Raw genomic sequence first — 16439 nt, 5'->3', positions numbered from 1 at the left:
GGACACAAACACCAACACTTCTCTTTTAATAGATACCCCCCGCCCCACACCCCCCAAATGTCACACAGTACATGCCCCAACCCATCCTTCCCACCCCTTCATCCATGACCTATGACTGAGCCAACCTTCCGTCACCTCCATTGGATGACAGAACTAAAGAATCTAAAGGTGGATGGAGGATAAGGAAACAGGGACCGGATGGGTTAAATTTAGAGTCTGACTGTAGCAAAGAATCTTCAGATGTTCCCTCCTAATCATACTGCTTTTTTGTTTGTAATATTTTTAGTATTCTTGAACAACCTCTGACCTTTAGGAAGCCACAGCCTTTACATCTGCAGTTTTGTATTCTGTTTTATATTTTATTTGCTTGTCAATGTCAGAAAATATAATAAAGAAAAGACTTAGAATGTGTGCCTATACTTTCTTAATATACATAAGGTAAAGGATGTATACATTTAGTTACCTGAATTTAATTGTATTGAATTTCATCTAGAATTTAACAGAGATGAAATTGTTGCTTAATTGAAGGTCTGTTATTGCTAATGAAAATATCCTGCATAAAAAAAGCCCCAAGAAAAGCTTATATTAGACAAATAGGCCCAAAGAGGATGATAGCTATTATATATATATATAAACAACAAGTGTTTACTTCCCCACCAGTGCAGGACCCCTTTCCTCATGCAATCAGTCAAGCATTGCTAAGTTTGACCTTTCTGTCAAGAGTCTAATGATAATGATGCTTGCAACAGTGTCTGGATTCATTCTGTGATTGTTCATTCTTACAGGCAATTCTGGGTCTGTGAGGTCTTTTATTTCAAACTATCATAAAAAGCATCATATTATACTAACGTTTTAAACAAGTTGGCCCTAACATGAATGGAAGAACGTTTCACATCTCTTTCAATGTCTTCTGAAGGTTGTTTTATGGAGGATTAATTTACATATCTTTGCAACTGCTTCCACTTTCTCTCATACTTATGTCCACCTTTTGACCCTGAGACATAAAGGACACAACTGAACATCAACAACCACTAGCTTTTGATTTATGTACCTTGCCTTGATCTTACCTTTAAAACATGGTAAAAAATCAGCCCTGACGTTTAACCGAATACTTTAATACATAAATATTTTATCTTGACAGAACCCTATTCACATACTACTTTTAAAATACAGCAAGATACAGTCAAAAACTCATAGTATGTTGATGATTTCATTGCTTTAGCCGAAATGACAGTTCCTTGGTGTCCTTTTGAAACTTTCGGCACTTTTAAAAGTCATTTTAAATAATTTACCAATCCCACGACTGTGTGCGAGTTTGATGTGCTGGATAGCTTACTCTTTTGACCACTGTCACACAGGTCTGTCAGCACCTTGTCATTCCAGCATCAGATGGTCACACTAGCTGTTGCATACTGATAACTGCATGGAAGGGTTCATTCAGATGGAGATACGACATGAAGGAAAGTTATCTGCAGTTGTTGTAATGACTATATATTCACCGTGGGCCCTGCAGCTGGCTTTCTCCTAATCTAGGTGTGAATCCAGAAGGGTCTGCCACAGCTGAACCACAGTTAACTGGAATTACTATCAACCTCTGTGACCTGCTGTTGAGTGCGATTTAAGCGTTTCATTGTAAAACGAATTACAGTTGGACTAACTGGACACACAAAAATGCCTTTTATGTACGTGCATGACCTGTTTGACAGAGAGATGTACATGTCCATTGGCATTCTGTGTGGTCTGGCCTTCAACAGCTACGAGTAATCTGCGCCCTTGCCAAAGAGGTTAGGGTCAGTAGTCAGTCTGGAGTCACAGTCCAAGATAAGAGCTGGCTGACAGGATCCTTGACCTATAACGAATGCCATGAAATCACACGTGTCAACTTTCAGTATTTCGTACAACAACCAAGAAAGAAAGAACAAAAACATTTCAGAAGCAGGAATAATCTTCCTGGCAAGTGCTTTTTAGAAATTCTGGAAACTAATAATAACTCAAAAGCTAATAATTATTATAAGAAAATATACTGACATTGTTTCCCCCCATTTTTATTATTGTGATTTTAAAACAGCCATATTTATTTTCTAATAAGATGTTATATGTAAATGAGAGAGAGAAAACCTTAATTATATTAACTGGCTTGTGATTTTGTAAGATTTCTCCGTTTAAATGGGATATTCCCGCAAAATGACATTTCTGTCACCATGCACTCAACCTTCTGAGGTTATACTTCCCCCTAGTGGTCGTCTGTGTATGTTTACAAATTTCAACACGCACACACAAAAGCAAAGAAAATATGACAATTTAATCTAGTAATTTAAGACAATGTGGAAATAAATTGAAAACTACAACATCTGAAAACCCACTGTGTTTAAAGCTGTTTGACATCTAGGTCTATATACCTTTTTAATGAAAAATTAAAATTTAAGGCGTATGCTTATATTGAATGTTTACAAAATCTAATAGAAATATTTAATGTAAGCAATTTATCACTTTAATCATTAACATTTCTCAGTATTATCAAAGTCTCTCTCGGTATTATACAAGTATTTGTTGTTGGCATGTGACTTTTATTTTGGAACGAAGGGCGCTTTAATATTTGTCCGGAAGTAGTAAGAACATCGGATCTGTATATAAAAAGACAGCCAGGAGAGCCGTGTAAACGATTTAGAGATCCGTTGAACATCATTGATTTCGTACATGTCATGTGTTTCATTGTGGTTTCCTATCAGCCAGGTTTTCCGGACACGTTATTGTTGCATCAGATAGTGGAAAATGGCAAGCACAAGGGATATAGGTAAATTTCTCTACTTATTTATTTTACTTTATTTGTATGTAACAGTCATGATGCACGTTATATAACATTAACGCGTGTTTCTACTGTAGAGGCCTATTTTAAGTTATTCATTAATGCAGGTCCTATTGAAACCTGCAGCTGTTACAGGATGTTTCTCACTATTTGTTTTATTGAGGTACTGCTCGTAACGTAGATATGGCAACATGCCTGAGTCTCTATTCAAGTGTGACTGTCATATTGTTATGTTCGCTAACGTGCATTGCTTTGACAGATCATTTACTGAAATCAGACAGCCGAAGTAACACGTACTGCAAAGGAGTTAAATCATTTTATATTTAACTAGGAATGTTTCCTTACATTATTATATTGGTAGTATTTGTTGGTCTTTTAGTGAAAGAAATACATACAGTCCGTTTGCAAGATGGTAAGATCATTATCAGATTAAAACAGAACAGATATAACAACAAGTAATGTTACACACACAGAGGTAATTATAATTATATGGTGTATAATAATATTATGCTGCAGTAAATGAGTCAGACTGATTCATAAGTGGTTTCGATTTAATAAAGAGCAGGTTCATAACTGGTTTCTTTTTCTTTTGCACGTCATGCACATTTCTCTGAATTTTGTCATGCATTTTAACTATATTTTTAATAGCATTTTAATAAGTGTTTTTGTAATGCTATTAGTATTTATTCATATTTAAATATGGTCGATTTTAGTTTGAGTTTTAGTGGTTTTGTTATGTGCTTTCATCATTTTAATTTGTTTTCTAATTTTTTTTGTATTATTATTATTTCAGTTTTAATCATTTAAGTACTTTGAACGTGTTTTATTTTAGTGATCTAATATTTATATCTTATTTTAGCTTTATATTTTTAATAGTTTTAGTTAACGGTAACAATTTTGATGGCCCTTTACAGGTTTATTTGTGCTCCAAATATGTTCCATCTCTTTGAGTCTGCCTTAAAATAATTTTTATTGCTCTCTATATCTTTTTTACTGGAATTTACCCTCAGTTATGAAATTAATTGACACTATGAGAGTTGTGAGTGTATTGTTTCACAATGGTGTGGTATGTTTGAGGAACGAGGTTAGAGGGGATTACAGGTATCATCACAGTCATTCTCCACGGGCCCTTAGCTCATTTCTAATGTCTGTTCGTCTATGTGTTTATGTGTGTCTATGCCCTTTTGTTTTCCCAGCCTTTGAGTATGGCTTCTTACTGCACATAAGTGAGGATGCTCGCAGGGTTGAGGCTCTGAATGAGTACTTGAGCAGTCGCAGTTACCTGGCTGGCTACGGGCCTTCACAGGCGGATGCAGAAGCCTTTGCGCTTCTATGCGGGCCCCCACCTGAGCGGCATGTCCATGCCCTGCGCTGGTACAAACACATAGCTGCCCTGAAGCCCCAAACGAATGACCAGATCCCAGAATGCAGCAGTGAGTAGACAGAACTCCCCCTGTCGTAGTCAGAGTGAATGAATGTAGGTTGTAGCTGAATTGTACATTGAGTTAGTGGTTTCTGTGCTGAGGACATCTGCAGAATGTGTTGCATGAGTTTGAGGATGTGCGTAGTTTGTGTTAGTTAGTATACATGAGCTGAGTTGTTGACGAGAATCTGACAAGACAATCACTTCTCAGGTTTGTTCTGGATGGGACTGGAATGGGTTGCGTTATAGTTGACTGATAGACACTGAGTGACTGAGGTGTTTAAAAATTATTTAATTGGACGCAATGTTTAGTGGCTTTGTTTGCACATTGTTTGTTTCACTTTCACACGGTGTATGTGTTACTTTGATTTATACATGTTTTATGTTTTCTGAGAAAAAAAACCCCCTCCTATAATTGTGCAGCAGGTGTGCACAAACATCTATTTCCTGTGATGTGCCCGTTGTACAGTTTAGGGATTGAATATTATAAATGAATCTGTAAAAGTGACTCATTTTTATACTAAAAAGTAATTTGGGTTAAAAAAAAGTGTCTCTTGTTTTTCAGCAAAGGGAAAGAGGGTGCAGCCACCATGGTCTCCACCAGAAGGCACAGACGTGTCAAAGCTGCATCTTTACAACAGTCTCACACGGGCAAAGGTACAGTTTGAAAGATAAACAACATGGCCTAATGTGTGGGTGACACACAGAACATTACTAGACTAAATCCACAACTTTCTATACGTTATATTACTGTAGAATTGGTAGCTGAAAGCATAATCAAATTAACCCAAGTATTTAAAAACAAAATCTACAATATCAACATGTTTTTAAGCAATTATTTTATTCAGCGAGCATGTGTATAATTGATCAAGCGTGACCGTGAAGTAATTTAAATTGTTACTGTTCTTTTTAACTTTCTATTAATCAAAAACAAGGTTTCCACAAAAATGTCAACATTGATAATAATAAGAAAAGTTTCTGGAGCATAACATAAAACCAAATTAGCATATTAGAATTATTTTTGAAGGATCATGAGACACTGAAAACTGAAATAATGGCTGCTGAAAATTCAGCTTTGCCGTTACAAGAATAAATGACATTTTAACATATAATAAAACATAAATAGTTGTTTTTTAATTGTAATAATATTTCACAGTATTACTGTTATTACTGTATTTTTGATCAAATAAACTCTTATTTAAGAGATTTGTGACACTGAAAAATTGAATAATGTTTGCCATCACAGGAATAAATTACATTTTTAAAAAGATTCAAATATAAACAATTATTTTCAAGTTATGTCACTTTTTTTTTTTTTTTTTTTTTTTTTTTTTAACTGAATTATCAAATAATTTCAGACTTCTTTCATAAACACAAAAAATGGATGCTGTGTTATGAGAATAAACTGTTAAAATCGTTCATATCTGTCTTGTTTTGTGCATTATAGGAGATGTTTGTACCACAAAAGGGCAACAGGGTTTTGTGGTACTGCTGTGGCCCCACGGTGTATGATGCTTCTCACATGGGTCATGCCAGGTGACATATTCCCCATCCATTCATAGTGTTTCTTTGTTTTCAGTGTGCCCCAGCTGTTGAAAACAGCACAGTAGACAGCACAATAGTCAATGAAAAGGCTGAAGCGGACATTCAGCTTTCAATCCAGGGTCAGAATTTGTTAGTTGTGTATGTATGTGAGGCTGTAAATCAAACCTCAAAGAACCATTGTTTTTGAATATGGCTCAGTGAACATAGGTAAAATGAGAAAATATAAACATTTTCCATCCAAGGCTCACACAGCCTTTATGATGTATCGGTTCTCTGTATTTCATGAGGATTCAGTGTCTTTGTTTTTTCAGGTCCTACATTTCTTTTGACATTCTGCGGAGAATACTGAAGGATTATTTCAAATATGATGTCTTCTACTGTATGAACATCACAGATATTGATGACAAAGTAAGAGCAGTGTTTGCACAGAGTCTGAATGTAGTTGATATTAAAGTAACCTTGGACTTTATGCTTTTGGTCATATGAAATGCTGCTTTAATTCTGAAGGCCACATGTGATGCAGTGCTCTAAAGATCCAGTCATCAGTGTGATCTCTTCGTTTTAGATCATCAAAAGAGCCCGACAGAACTACCTGCTGGAGCAGTACAGAGAGAAGAAGCCCAGTCCCTCTCAGATACTGCAGGATGTGCTAACGGCCCGAACGGTGAGGGTATCACTCATACAGTGGACATTTCGGTCCAAATGAATCCTGTTATCGTCCGCGCAGACTTGTGGGGTTTAGAGCCTGTATGAGTTTCCTTTTCTGTGGGACTCAAAAATTATTAGTTTTTTTTTTAGTATTTGCATGTTTCAGATGCTGAAAGTACCAATTGAAAGACACAATGAAATCAAAATTAACTATTTTTATGCAGTTTTGCAGCTATAAATGATTTATCCTTCCACATCATTGTTATAAAATAAAAGCATGTTCTCGTAATTTTTAATCGGTACCATTAACATGGCCCTCTTCTTTTGCATCTCTTCTCTGATGACGTGTACATTGTCGTGTGCGCTGGGCCATAAGGATGCCCAATAGCAAATCAAGTTTTAATCATTCCCTTCCAGCAACCTGTGACTTGCATGAAACGACTGTAGAATTAGCCAATGACTGTGAGAAGCTTTTCATTCAGATATGCATCACTGTAGACCTTTGTCATGTTAGAGGCCATGAAAAAGAGACTGTGAGGGATTCTATAGCCTTTAATTATTTTCACCAACTCACAACTTTCAAAACTGTATTGAGATGTTTCTGTCTACTAAATGTTTTTTTTTTTGAGGTAGTCATTCTGTCAGCTGAACAATTGAGATGTTGACTTTGTACCTCAATTTCATTCCTGTCAAAAATGTAATATGTTGCTACCCTAACTGAGGTCTATATGGACAAAAAGACTGTTGCGGTTTTTATTCCAAGCAAACTACTTCATCCTCTGCAAATTTGAATTATTTGCTCTTATTGATGCTATTACAAATAAACTCTTCTTCTAATAGCTCAGGTCTGTCTTCAGTTTTCACACACACTTATGTGTGACATGGTTGCTTTCACATTAGCAAGATAATAAAGTTTTAAACAATATCTTTAAGTACTGAAAGAGCTGCCATTAAGTATTGAAATGAATCTTTTTGCTGAAAAAAATTTAAGCAGCTCTGAAAACAAAATGGAAGCAAGACCTCCTGAACTCACTTGACTATTGGTTATTGGCCTTCACAAAAATGTTTTCATTGCTTTCATCTATTTCCCCATTAGTGTGCTTTAATGTAATTTGGCTTTATTGTGTTTAGCCGTTTAAAGCCAAGCTTGCTGAGACTACTGACACAGATAAGAAACAGATGCTGGAGAGGCTGGATGCAGCAGTGGAAGCTGCCCTGGGTCCCCTGCAGATGGCAGTGCAGAGCAACGCTGCAGGAGATGCACTTCTGAACCAGGCACAGGTCAATTATTTGAGCAGCTTTTTAAAAACATTTAACGTGACATAGTTAGATCAGGGCCGTATGAGGCATTCTGTTCTAAATTATTTGACTGATGTCATTCAGTGACACATAGTGTTTCTTGAGATCATTTGAATTCATGGCATGGTTCTGAAACTAACTGGTTCTTTCTTAATGGTTTTCATTTTTAGGTCTTATTGGAAGAGGCTAAGGATCTCTTGTCAGATTGGTTAGACTCCCAATTTGGAAGCGAAGTAACAGAAAACTCAATCTTCTCTTTGTTGCCAAAGTACTGGGAGGGAGAGTACCACAAAGATATGGATGCCCTGAATGTGAGTGAACTAATACTGATGAGTAATTCAATAGCTTGAAAATGACCCAACTTATATGTATATACACTACTGTTCAAAACTGTGGGGTCAGTCATTTTTTTTTATTTTACGTTTTTAAAAGAAGTCTCATGCTCACCAAGGCCAAATTTATTTGATCAGAAATAGAGTAAAAACAATACATTGTGAAAACAGTATATTGTGAAATATTATTACGATTTAAAACAACTTTTTTTTTTTTGCTTTAATATATTTCAAAAATGTGATTTATATATGTGACAGCAAAACTGAATTTTCAGTTTCATTACTCCAGTCTTCAGTGTCACATCTTCCATCAGAAACTATTTTAATATGCTGATTTGGTGCTCAAGAAACATTTCATATTATTATCTGTTGAAAACAGTTGTGCTGTTGTGTTATCAGGGTTGGGAAGGTTACTTTGGAAATGTATTGGGTTACAGATTACAAGTTACCCTATTTAAAATATAAGTAGTCAGCTCTCAGACAGGTTGTAGTCTAAAATTTCAGCTGCAATGTGGATTGATGTAATTGGCAGACGTGGTACACTGCAAATTCAAACAAGAGAACCAATCAGCATCAGAATAGCATCAGAATAGCATCGCTTTACTAAAAGACCTTTAAATGGCAGGAGGCATCATGCACATCAAAAACAGGCAAAGCAACAAATTAATATTATTCAACATATCCTAGCTTTTTACAGAAAATATTCAGATGTAACCCACTTTGTAATCGTTAACATTTTCGTAAGTAACTGTAATTTAATTACACTTATTTTTTTTTTCTCAGTAACTGTAACAGATTACAGTTACATGTAACTAGTTACGCCCCAACAATGTGTATTATGTAGTTTATATATTGTGATGCATGTTCTTACCAATATGTTAAAACATGTTAAGTCTGAGCAGTGATGAAAGCCTGTGGTGTCTTTGATTGACAGGTCCTCCCTCCTGATGTTCTCACACGGGTCAGCGAGTACGTGCCAGAGATTGTGGTTTTTGTCAAAAGAATTGTGGACAACGGTTATGGGTAGGAATAGAGCTGTCTTTCTAGATTGATTATTTTGATATTTCATGATATAACCCATAAAAAAAACACTACTTCCAGAGAAAATGTCTAAGAATGACTTTCTGCTCTTTTCTCACAAGATACGAGTCAAATGGATCGGTATATTTTGACACAGCAAAGTTTGATTCCTGCCCTGTTCACTCTTATGCCAAACTGGTACCAGAAGCTGTTGGGGATCAGAAGGCTCTTCAAGAAGGAGAAGGTACAGGAAGCATTACATGCTTTAAAATGCTTTACACTTTTAAGTGGGCCTTTGAGAAGTACAAAACATGTATCCAGTTCGACTGCCTGTAATTTCCATGGCAATGTGATGTGGACTGGCAATGTGGAATAGCTCGATAATAATCTGAGCAGTGGATACAACAAGCCAGAATTATCCATTTTACCAATTATCCATAACAGGATGTTAGGGCTTTTTTTTCCCCATAAGTGTTTTCTTCAGTGTTCACCTGGACATTGTATGTGTTTTTTTTTTTTTCTTTCTGATAAGTGTATTACTTTTTTAACTTATGCAGGAGACTTGAGTATCTCAGCAGAAAGACTTAGTGAAAAGAGATCACAGAATGACTTTGCACTGTGGAAGGCCTCCAAGCCTGGAGAACCATCTTGGGACTCCCCTTGGGGAAAGGTGAGAAAGTACACATCAGGAACACATGCATAGATGAATACGCCTTAAAATGCCTCCAAAGTTGGCTGCGAACATTATGCAAAGTTGCATTGCATTGGTAATGTTTGTGAGTTCAAGATCTAAAATTCTACTGGGGCTGTTAAAGGGGAGACCTGGATGGCATATTGAGTGTTCTGCCATGGCTGGATCCATTTTGGGAGAGTCTATGGATATCCATGGAGGAGGTTTTGACTTGCGTTTTCCTCATCATGACAATGAATTGGCGCAATCTGAGGTGAGAAAATTACAATGTGCTCATATGAAGAGTGTTTAAAAGCTGTTGTTGAAAAGCTATTATTAGAATCCCGTTCATTATTCAGCACAGGTTAATGCAGCATTTATGTCATGTTGGAATTACCATAATTGCAAGTTTCCGACTAGTTAAACCCTTCATGTCGTTCATGTCTTATAATTAAAACACATTTCTGTTTGATATGCATGTTATAATAGCACTGTAGCAGTGTACTTTTTTTTCTTATTTTGCAAGAGCATATAGAGATGACATGATGTAGTGATTAAATATTTATCTGTCATCAACTACAAAGGATACATTTAGGCGTTTTGAGCATTGCCATGTAAACAGATGGTTTCTAGTTATTTTTAAATCTGAAAACTGGTGATAAAGAACTTGGTCCTGTCTCTGGATTGCTGTGTGTCAATAATTATTATTATTTTTTTTTTTTTTTGAACAGGCATACTTTGAGAATGATCACTGGGTTCGATATTTCTTACACACTGGTCACCTGACCATCGCCGGATGCAAGATGTCCAAATCTCTGAAGAACTTCATTACTATCAAAGATGCCCTGGCCAAACATACGGGTAATTATACTACGATTATACTATTGTAAGTATCACTGTTACATATTTAGACATCTGCGTATGGGTCAAAAGACTTCATGCTCTTTTTTTTTTTTTTGGTCTAAATTTGTGTTTTTTTTTTTTTGTTTTTTTTTTAATTTAGTTATTTGACGTTGAATAGCCTGTATGTTTTCAATTTCCAAATCAAATCTTTGAAGGGTTTAAAAACCAACAAAACAAATGAGTGTGTGTCAAGGTCTTTATATTTCTTGGACAATATCACACATTTTGTCCTCCAAAATGAAAGGGTATGTTTTATTCAGGTCAAATGGGTATATTCACCACTATCACTGTTTTTGACCTTGGAAATGTTCAATAACTTTTTTGAAAAAATAATTAAGTAAAGTCCTGTGTCTTCAAGGGACAAGGAAGGTATTTTTCACTAGATGGATATACCACTGGACATCCTTGCAACAATGATCCAAAGATGACTAAGACCTTTTCACATAAAATATTTTTATTTTTCTCAAACATCCTTGTTTGTCATTGATCTATGTGAGTTTCTGTAGTGTCTATACATTTGTGTTTGTGTGGTCATCTATTCTGCCTTGTACATCGATCCCAGTAACTACAATAGGAAGTTCTGACATTGTGCGTTTGTGCTCTATTTCTTTTTAGCAAGACAGCTTCGTTTAGCCTTTCTGATGCATTCATGGAAAGACACATTGGATTACTCCAACAACACAATGGAGTCAGCCATCCAATATGAGAGATTCATAAAGGTGAGTGAGAAACCAAAAGGAAGAGGCAGACCCAAAATTCATCGTCTATCCAAATTTAATGTCTGCCACTTATCAGCATACAGAATCCTCATGAGTGCACAATAGGCTTATCTAGATTCCTTCAAGAACCCAGAAGGTCGGAGAATAGCGAGTGTCCTTCAGGCCGCATTAATTCTGTCTTGCGCTTCTTTCCACCTATCAATTACTCTGTCACCAAGGAATATAACATGGGCAGAGTTCCAGATTTGCCTGAAGCACACAGGTAGCCATTAGCATGGGAAGTATGTGAAGGTTACCAATGACTGACCTACACGCTATATTTTTTTATATAAGCCTCACCCAAACTTGAGGTGAGGATCTTAATGAGACACACTGTGTTTTTCCCTCTACCCCAGTGTGCCTCCAAAGGCTGTACTTGAGTAAAAATGAAGACGGCTTATTAGAAGGTGATGCAATAATAGTGCAATTCCCTCAACAGAATTTGGCTGAAATATAACTGGAGATGAATAGAGGTTCTGAGGTCCCAAATTAGAAGTAAAAGCTGTAAATATTCAAAGTACATTAAAAAGCTGAGAGTGGTGTTAGTGTATGTAGTGTGCGAAATGTTGAGCACTTAGTTAATACAAAAACAGTATTTTGGGAGTAGTCTAGCAGTAGTAGCGTTTTTTTGTTTTCTTTTAACTGCCTTAAGAAAAGTGTTTATGAACTATTCTAAAAAAATGTATATAGGATAATGCAGACACAAGTTCACTACCCTTAGACATTGAAGTAATAAAAATCTGTCTAAATATGTTAACCCTTAATATGGTAACACATTTAATTAAACCATTTAAAGGAAAATGCTGAATTAAATACAACAAAAAGAAACTAATTTTATTCAGCACATTTACATTATTACGGTTTCAAATTAATGCTGGTCTTTTGAAATATTCTTTGAAGAACCTTGAAAAGGTTAAAATGGTAAAAACTTACCAACCCCAAATGTTTGAATGGTTTATAAGCTTGTATTATAAACGCATAACTTGTTTAAAATTGAATATTCTTTTAAGCGAGCAAATGAAACAGTGCTTCATGACTGTTTTTGTGTTCTGCTCCTCTCATTTCTTTTCCACAGGAGTTCTTCCTAAATGTTAAAGATATTCTGAGGAGCCCCACAGACATCACCGGCCAGTTTGAGAAATGGGAAGCTGAGGAGATTGAACTAAACAAAAGGTGACACATATGTTCCTTAAGACTACATTGGCTCTTTCCTATAAATAAAGCTTTATCACTCATTACAGTCGTGTGTGTGTGTGTTTGTGTAGCTTCTATGAGAAGAAAACATCAGTTCATGAGGCACTGTGTGACAACATAGACACTCGTTCGGCTCTGGAGGAGATGCGGGCTCTTGTCGGTCAGAGTAACACCTACATGGCTGCCAGAAGGAGTGCAAAACTGCCGCCTAACCGCATGCTGCTGCAGAGCATTGCCCTGTACTTGACCAACATGCTTAAGGTAGCACGACAAAAAAGTAGTTATATAGAGCTTGACTTTGGACATAACTGATACTTTGATGCAACAAGAGAACACTTGTTTTTGTATTATCTCTAAAATCCTTTACTCTGATTGCTACAATGAATAAGCTGAGATTTAGAGACCGAAACTAAAACAATGGAGGCACATTGAAGTGCTTGCTAAAACTGTTTTCTGCTTTGACAGACATTTGGAGCGATTGAGGGAGCTGAGCCCATTGGCTTCCCTGTTGGAGGAAACGGACAGAATGCTGATGTAAGCAACACCACTCAGATCATGTTTGATTCATCAAAGGTTTTCCTTTTAATTTCTGTAACAAAGCCAGACTTGTGAAGACGTGTCATGAAAGATTAAATCTAATAATGTTTTTTTGTGGATTGTTGTCCACCGTAATCTGTCATTAAACTCTTCTTAATCTTTTAATTTCTGTTTCAGCTCGAGAGCACAGTCATGCCCTATTTGTCAGTGCTGTCGGATTTCAGGGAAGACGTCCGCAAAATTGCAAGAGAGAAGAAAGGTAAATCTCTCGGGGTGTTTTGTTTATTAATATTTTAGTGCAAAGACCTACAATGTGAACTCAAGTCATTTTGTTTGTTCTAATTTATTTCTTTTTTTTTTGTGGGTGTTGGAGATGTTCCTCCAACAGGCATTTGCATACAATACAGATTGTGCTTTTTATGCAGAAAAGAGAATTCATTAGGGAAATGTGTTTGTTTTCCAGTGACAGAATTGCTGCGGGTGTGTGACGAATTGCGTGATGATACTTTACCTGAGCTGGGTGTCCGACTGGAGGATCGTGATGGTAAATGAAAGAAACAGAGATTTTATCAAACCCTGAACGTCATGGAAAATTGCAATGGTTTATTTTGGTTTTTTTCTAAGGACTTCCCACATCTGTGAAATTGGTGGACAAAGAGACTCTTCTGAAGGAAAGAGAAGAGAAGAAGAAGGTAATTGCAGAATCCATCTACATGGCAGTATACTGTGATATCTCTACTTGATTTATTTGGTGTCAGTGGTGTAGATTTTGTATCTCGTTTCACATATAGTACTGCCAAAGATGTGCTGGTCTGCGGTACACCTTAAGTTAAAATTAGTCATTAATCAGATCAAAATGATCTCTCCACCAGGGTAAGGTGATACGTTCCCTCTGTCAATGGAAAAACTTTCTTAGCGTATCAGGCATCACAAAAGAAATGATTCAAATGCAAACCAGGTCATGAAAAATGTATTTAGGCCTTTCGAGCTTGTCCGTGTAAATTTAGAATGAATTGTAAGGACTCAAGTTGCACCGGTTTATTGTTGTACCTTCTTTAAATTACTCTTTTGAGCCTCATGTGCACTTACCGCTCTGGACACATTCTGCAGATCAGTCATGATCCACCTGAGATGGTCACAGCAAATAGTGTTTCTATTAAAACAAAAAAGGAGGATGGTAATTAAAAATTAAAATACACTATGAACACACTACTGTTCAAAAGTTTGGGCTCGGTAATATTTTCAAAAATATTTTAAAATATTTTTTTCTGTCCAAGACTGCATTTATTTAATAAAATTTACAGTAAAACACCAATATTGTGAAATATTACAGTTTAAAACTGGTTTCTGTTTTAATATATTTTAATATTTAATTTATTGCTTTGAGGGCAAAAGCTGAGAAACATTTATGATGTTGAAAAAAGTTATAGCGTAATAAGTTGTATTCAGGATTTTTGGAATTTCAAAAGAACAGCATTTATTTTAAATGGAAATCTTTTGTAACAATGTAAAAATTTTGATTTTGAAAATTGTCCTTTTTTTTAAATCAATTTAATGCATACTTGCTGAATACAAGTATTAATTTATTTTTCTTTGTTACATTAAAAGATCAATATTATTTATTTTGTTGTTTCATGTTCATGTAAATTTGTACTTGGTTCTTATATTCCACTCATTCTTTCATGTTTCAAGATGGAAGATGAAAAGAAAAAGAAAAAGGAGGAGGCTGCCAGAAAGAAACAAGAACAAGAGGTGATTAGAACAATTACAGAAACCCCCTGACACACTTTATAATTTAGACACACTTCATGTAAAAAGCCTCTCATGTCTATTGATAGACATTTTAACTTTTAAATACATCGAGAGAAGTCTATTCTTGTTAGTGCTTCATTGCTTTAAATTATTTGTATTATAAATATTTGTATATTTTGTGTCATAGATGGCAAAGCTGGCAAAAATGAAGGTTAAACCCAGTGAAATGTTCCGGCCAGAGACTGACAAGTACTCCACCTTTGATGAAACGGTAATGAAAACCATTCAGTTTTCTTTGTCATAAGAGACACATTTTTTGTCACACTATTGTATGTTGGATCCATTTCAAGGTGATTATTGGTCTATAGGGGATTGATGAGTCCTTATGAATTTTTAATCATTTGGTCACATTTATTCAGAAATGCTAATAGCATGTCTGTTCTTTGCTTGCACAGGGTTTCCCAACGCATGATGCTGAGGGAAAGGAACTCAGTAAGGGACTGGCCAAAAAGCTTCGCAAGCTTTACGAGGCTCAAGAGAAGCTGTATAATGAATACCTCCAGTCGACACAGAACGGGAGCTGAGAACATGGTGTGGAGTCTGATGTGATCTGCCATCCGCCCATACTGTCTGTTGTGAACTTGTCTTGTGTATGCGAAAAGGCAACAAAACTTAAAGACCTCATCTGTGAGTTTTGGCAAGATTTTGCCAAATATTTCTGGTCATGGTTGGAAAGTTGAGAGGTATTTTATGACTATGATATTAAGGAGGGTATGTACTGTATATTGTGTGCTTTCTGCACACATAGAACAAAGATGCAAGTATATCAGAACTTTTCTGTGGGTTTGGTGGTTTATATGAAGTATGCAAGAAATATTTAGCCGTTGTTGTAGAAATGGATCAAATATTCAGTGTTTTCACTATTGATTTTTTTTTTTTCTGAAACACTGTTTACACATCAGCTAGTGATAAATACGATTCCTCCAGAATCAAAATATCTCAGATTTGACAGGAATGAAGGGACTTCAGGTTTGTAGGTTTATGACAAATGGAAAAACAGAGGCAACATAGGAGCACCAATTATTGTTAGTATTAACTTACTCTTTATAAGAACATGAAATAGCAAAATAAAAAAGGATTTTGAATAATGTGTGAGGCTCATTTGTCCCCAGTAACTCAACTGCTAAAGTTGCCATGAAGACTTGTCTAGAAAAGTTTTGTTTGTGTAGTTGTAGATTAATACTGCGCGAACAACTACAGATATTTAGTTTTCAGTCATAAAACATCTGCACAGAGCTTCAGATAACCCGGGTGAACGTATCGAACTGAATACTTGTTTCAAGAATCGTACGGAATCAATACGAATAAGTTGTAGAGTGAACCGAGTCAATTACTGACTGACTCTGAACAAAGAATCATCATGTCCTATTCGGACAATGTAACTTTTATTATAAAAGTTTTATAGCAGCTTAAATTAGAATAAATGGAACAAATAATCAATAATACATGCTGGAAATTTATTATTAAAACATGCTATACATTTGAAAGATAA

General features: G+C 35.8%; 1 protein-coding gene across 3 annotated transcripts; it reads left to right on the top strand.

Annotated features, from left to right (window-relative positions):
* The first annotated feature begins 2574 nt into the window (after positions 1 to 2574).
* Positions 2575 to 16037, top strand: LOC306877822 (cysteine--tRNA ligase, cytoplasmic-like). 3 transcript variants are annotated; one of them, XM_079429800.1, is made up of 24 exons: positions 2629 to 2655; positions 2730 to 2794; positions 4003 to 4239; positions 4795 to 4886; positions 5677 to 5765; positions 6086 to 6182; positions 6340 to 6438; positions 7554 to 7703; positions 7892 to 8032; positions 8988 to 9076; positions 9196 to 9317; positions 9631 to 9743; positions 9889 to 10017; positions 10475 to 10604; positions 11262 to 11365; positions 12480 to 12577; positions 12670 to 12859; positions 13064 to 13132; positions 13313 to 13394; positions 13599 to 13679; positions 13760 to 13827; positions 14828 to 14887; positions 15075 to 15158; positions 15343 to 16037. In XM_079429800.1, exons 2-24 carry the CDS (start codon positions 2773 to 2775, stop codon positions 15469 to 15471), a joined length of 2475 nt encoding a protein of 824 aa, XP_079285926.1. In that variant the 5' UTR covers positions 2629 to 2655; positions 2730 to 2772; the 3' UTR covers positions 15472 to 16037. The 3 variants fall into 3 exon arrangements, with proteins under 3 accessions (XP_079285928.1, XP_079285927.1, XP_079285926.1); XM_079429802.1 differs by lacking the exon at positions 4003 to 4239 and having other exon boundaries at positions 2575 to 2655; XM_079429801.1 differs by lacking the exon at positions 4003 to 4239 and having other exon boundaries at positions 2616 to 2794.
* The last annotated feature ends 402 nt before the right edge of the window (positions 16038 to 16439 follow it).

This window comes from Barbus barbus, assembly GCF_936440315.1.
Source record: "Barbus barbus genome assembly, chromosome: 2".
Lineage (NCBI taxonomy): Eukaryota > Metazoa > Chordata > Actinopteri > Cypriniformes > Cyprinidae > Barbus > Barbus barbus.
This window is presented reverse-complemented; position numbering and strand designations above follow the sequence as displayed.

Bases quoted from the DNA above. Each gene is read 5' to 3' on its own strand.
- LOC306877822 (XM_079429800.1), top strand. From the start codon at position 2,773: ATGGCAAGCACAAGGGATATAG. The intron at 4,887-5,676 runs GTACAGTTTGAA...TGTGCATTATAG, and splicing joins ACAGTCTCACACGGGCAAAG to GAGATGTTTGTACCACAAAA. The intron at 14,888-15,074 runs GTGATTAGAACA...TTTGTGTCATAG, and splicing joins GAAAGAAACAAGAACAAGAG to ATGGCAAAGCTGGCAAAAAT.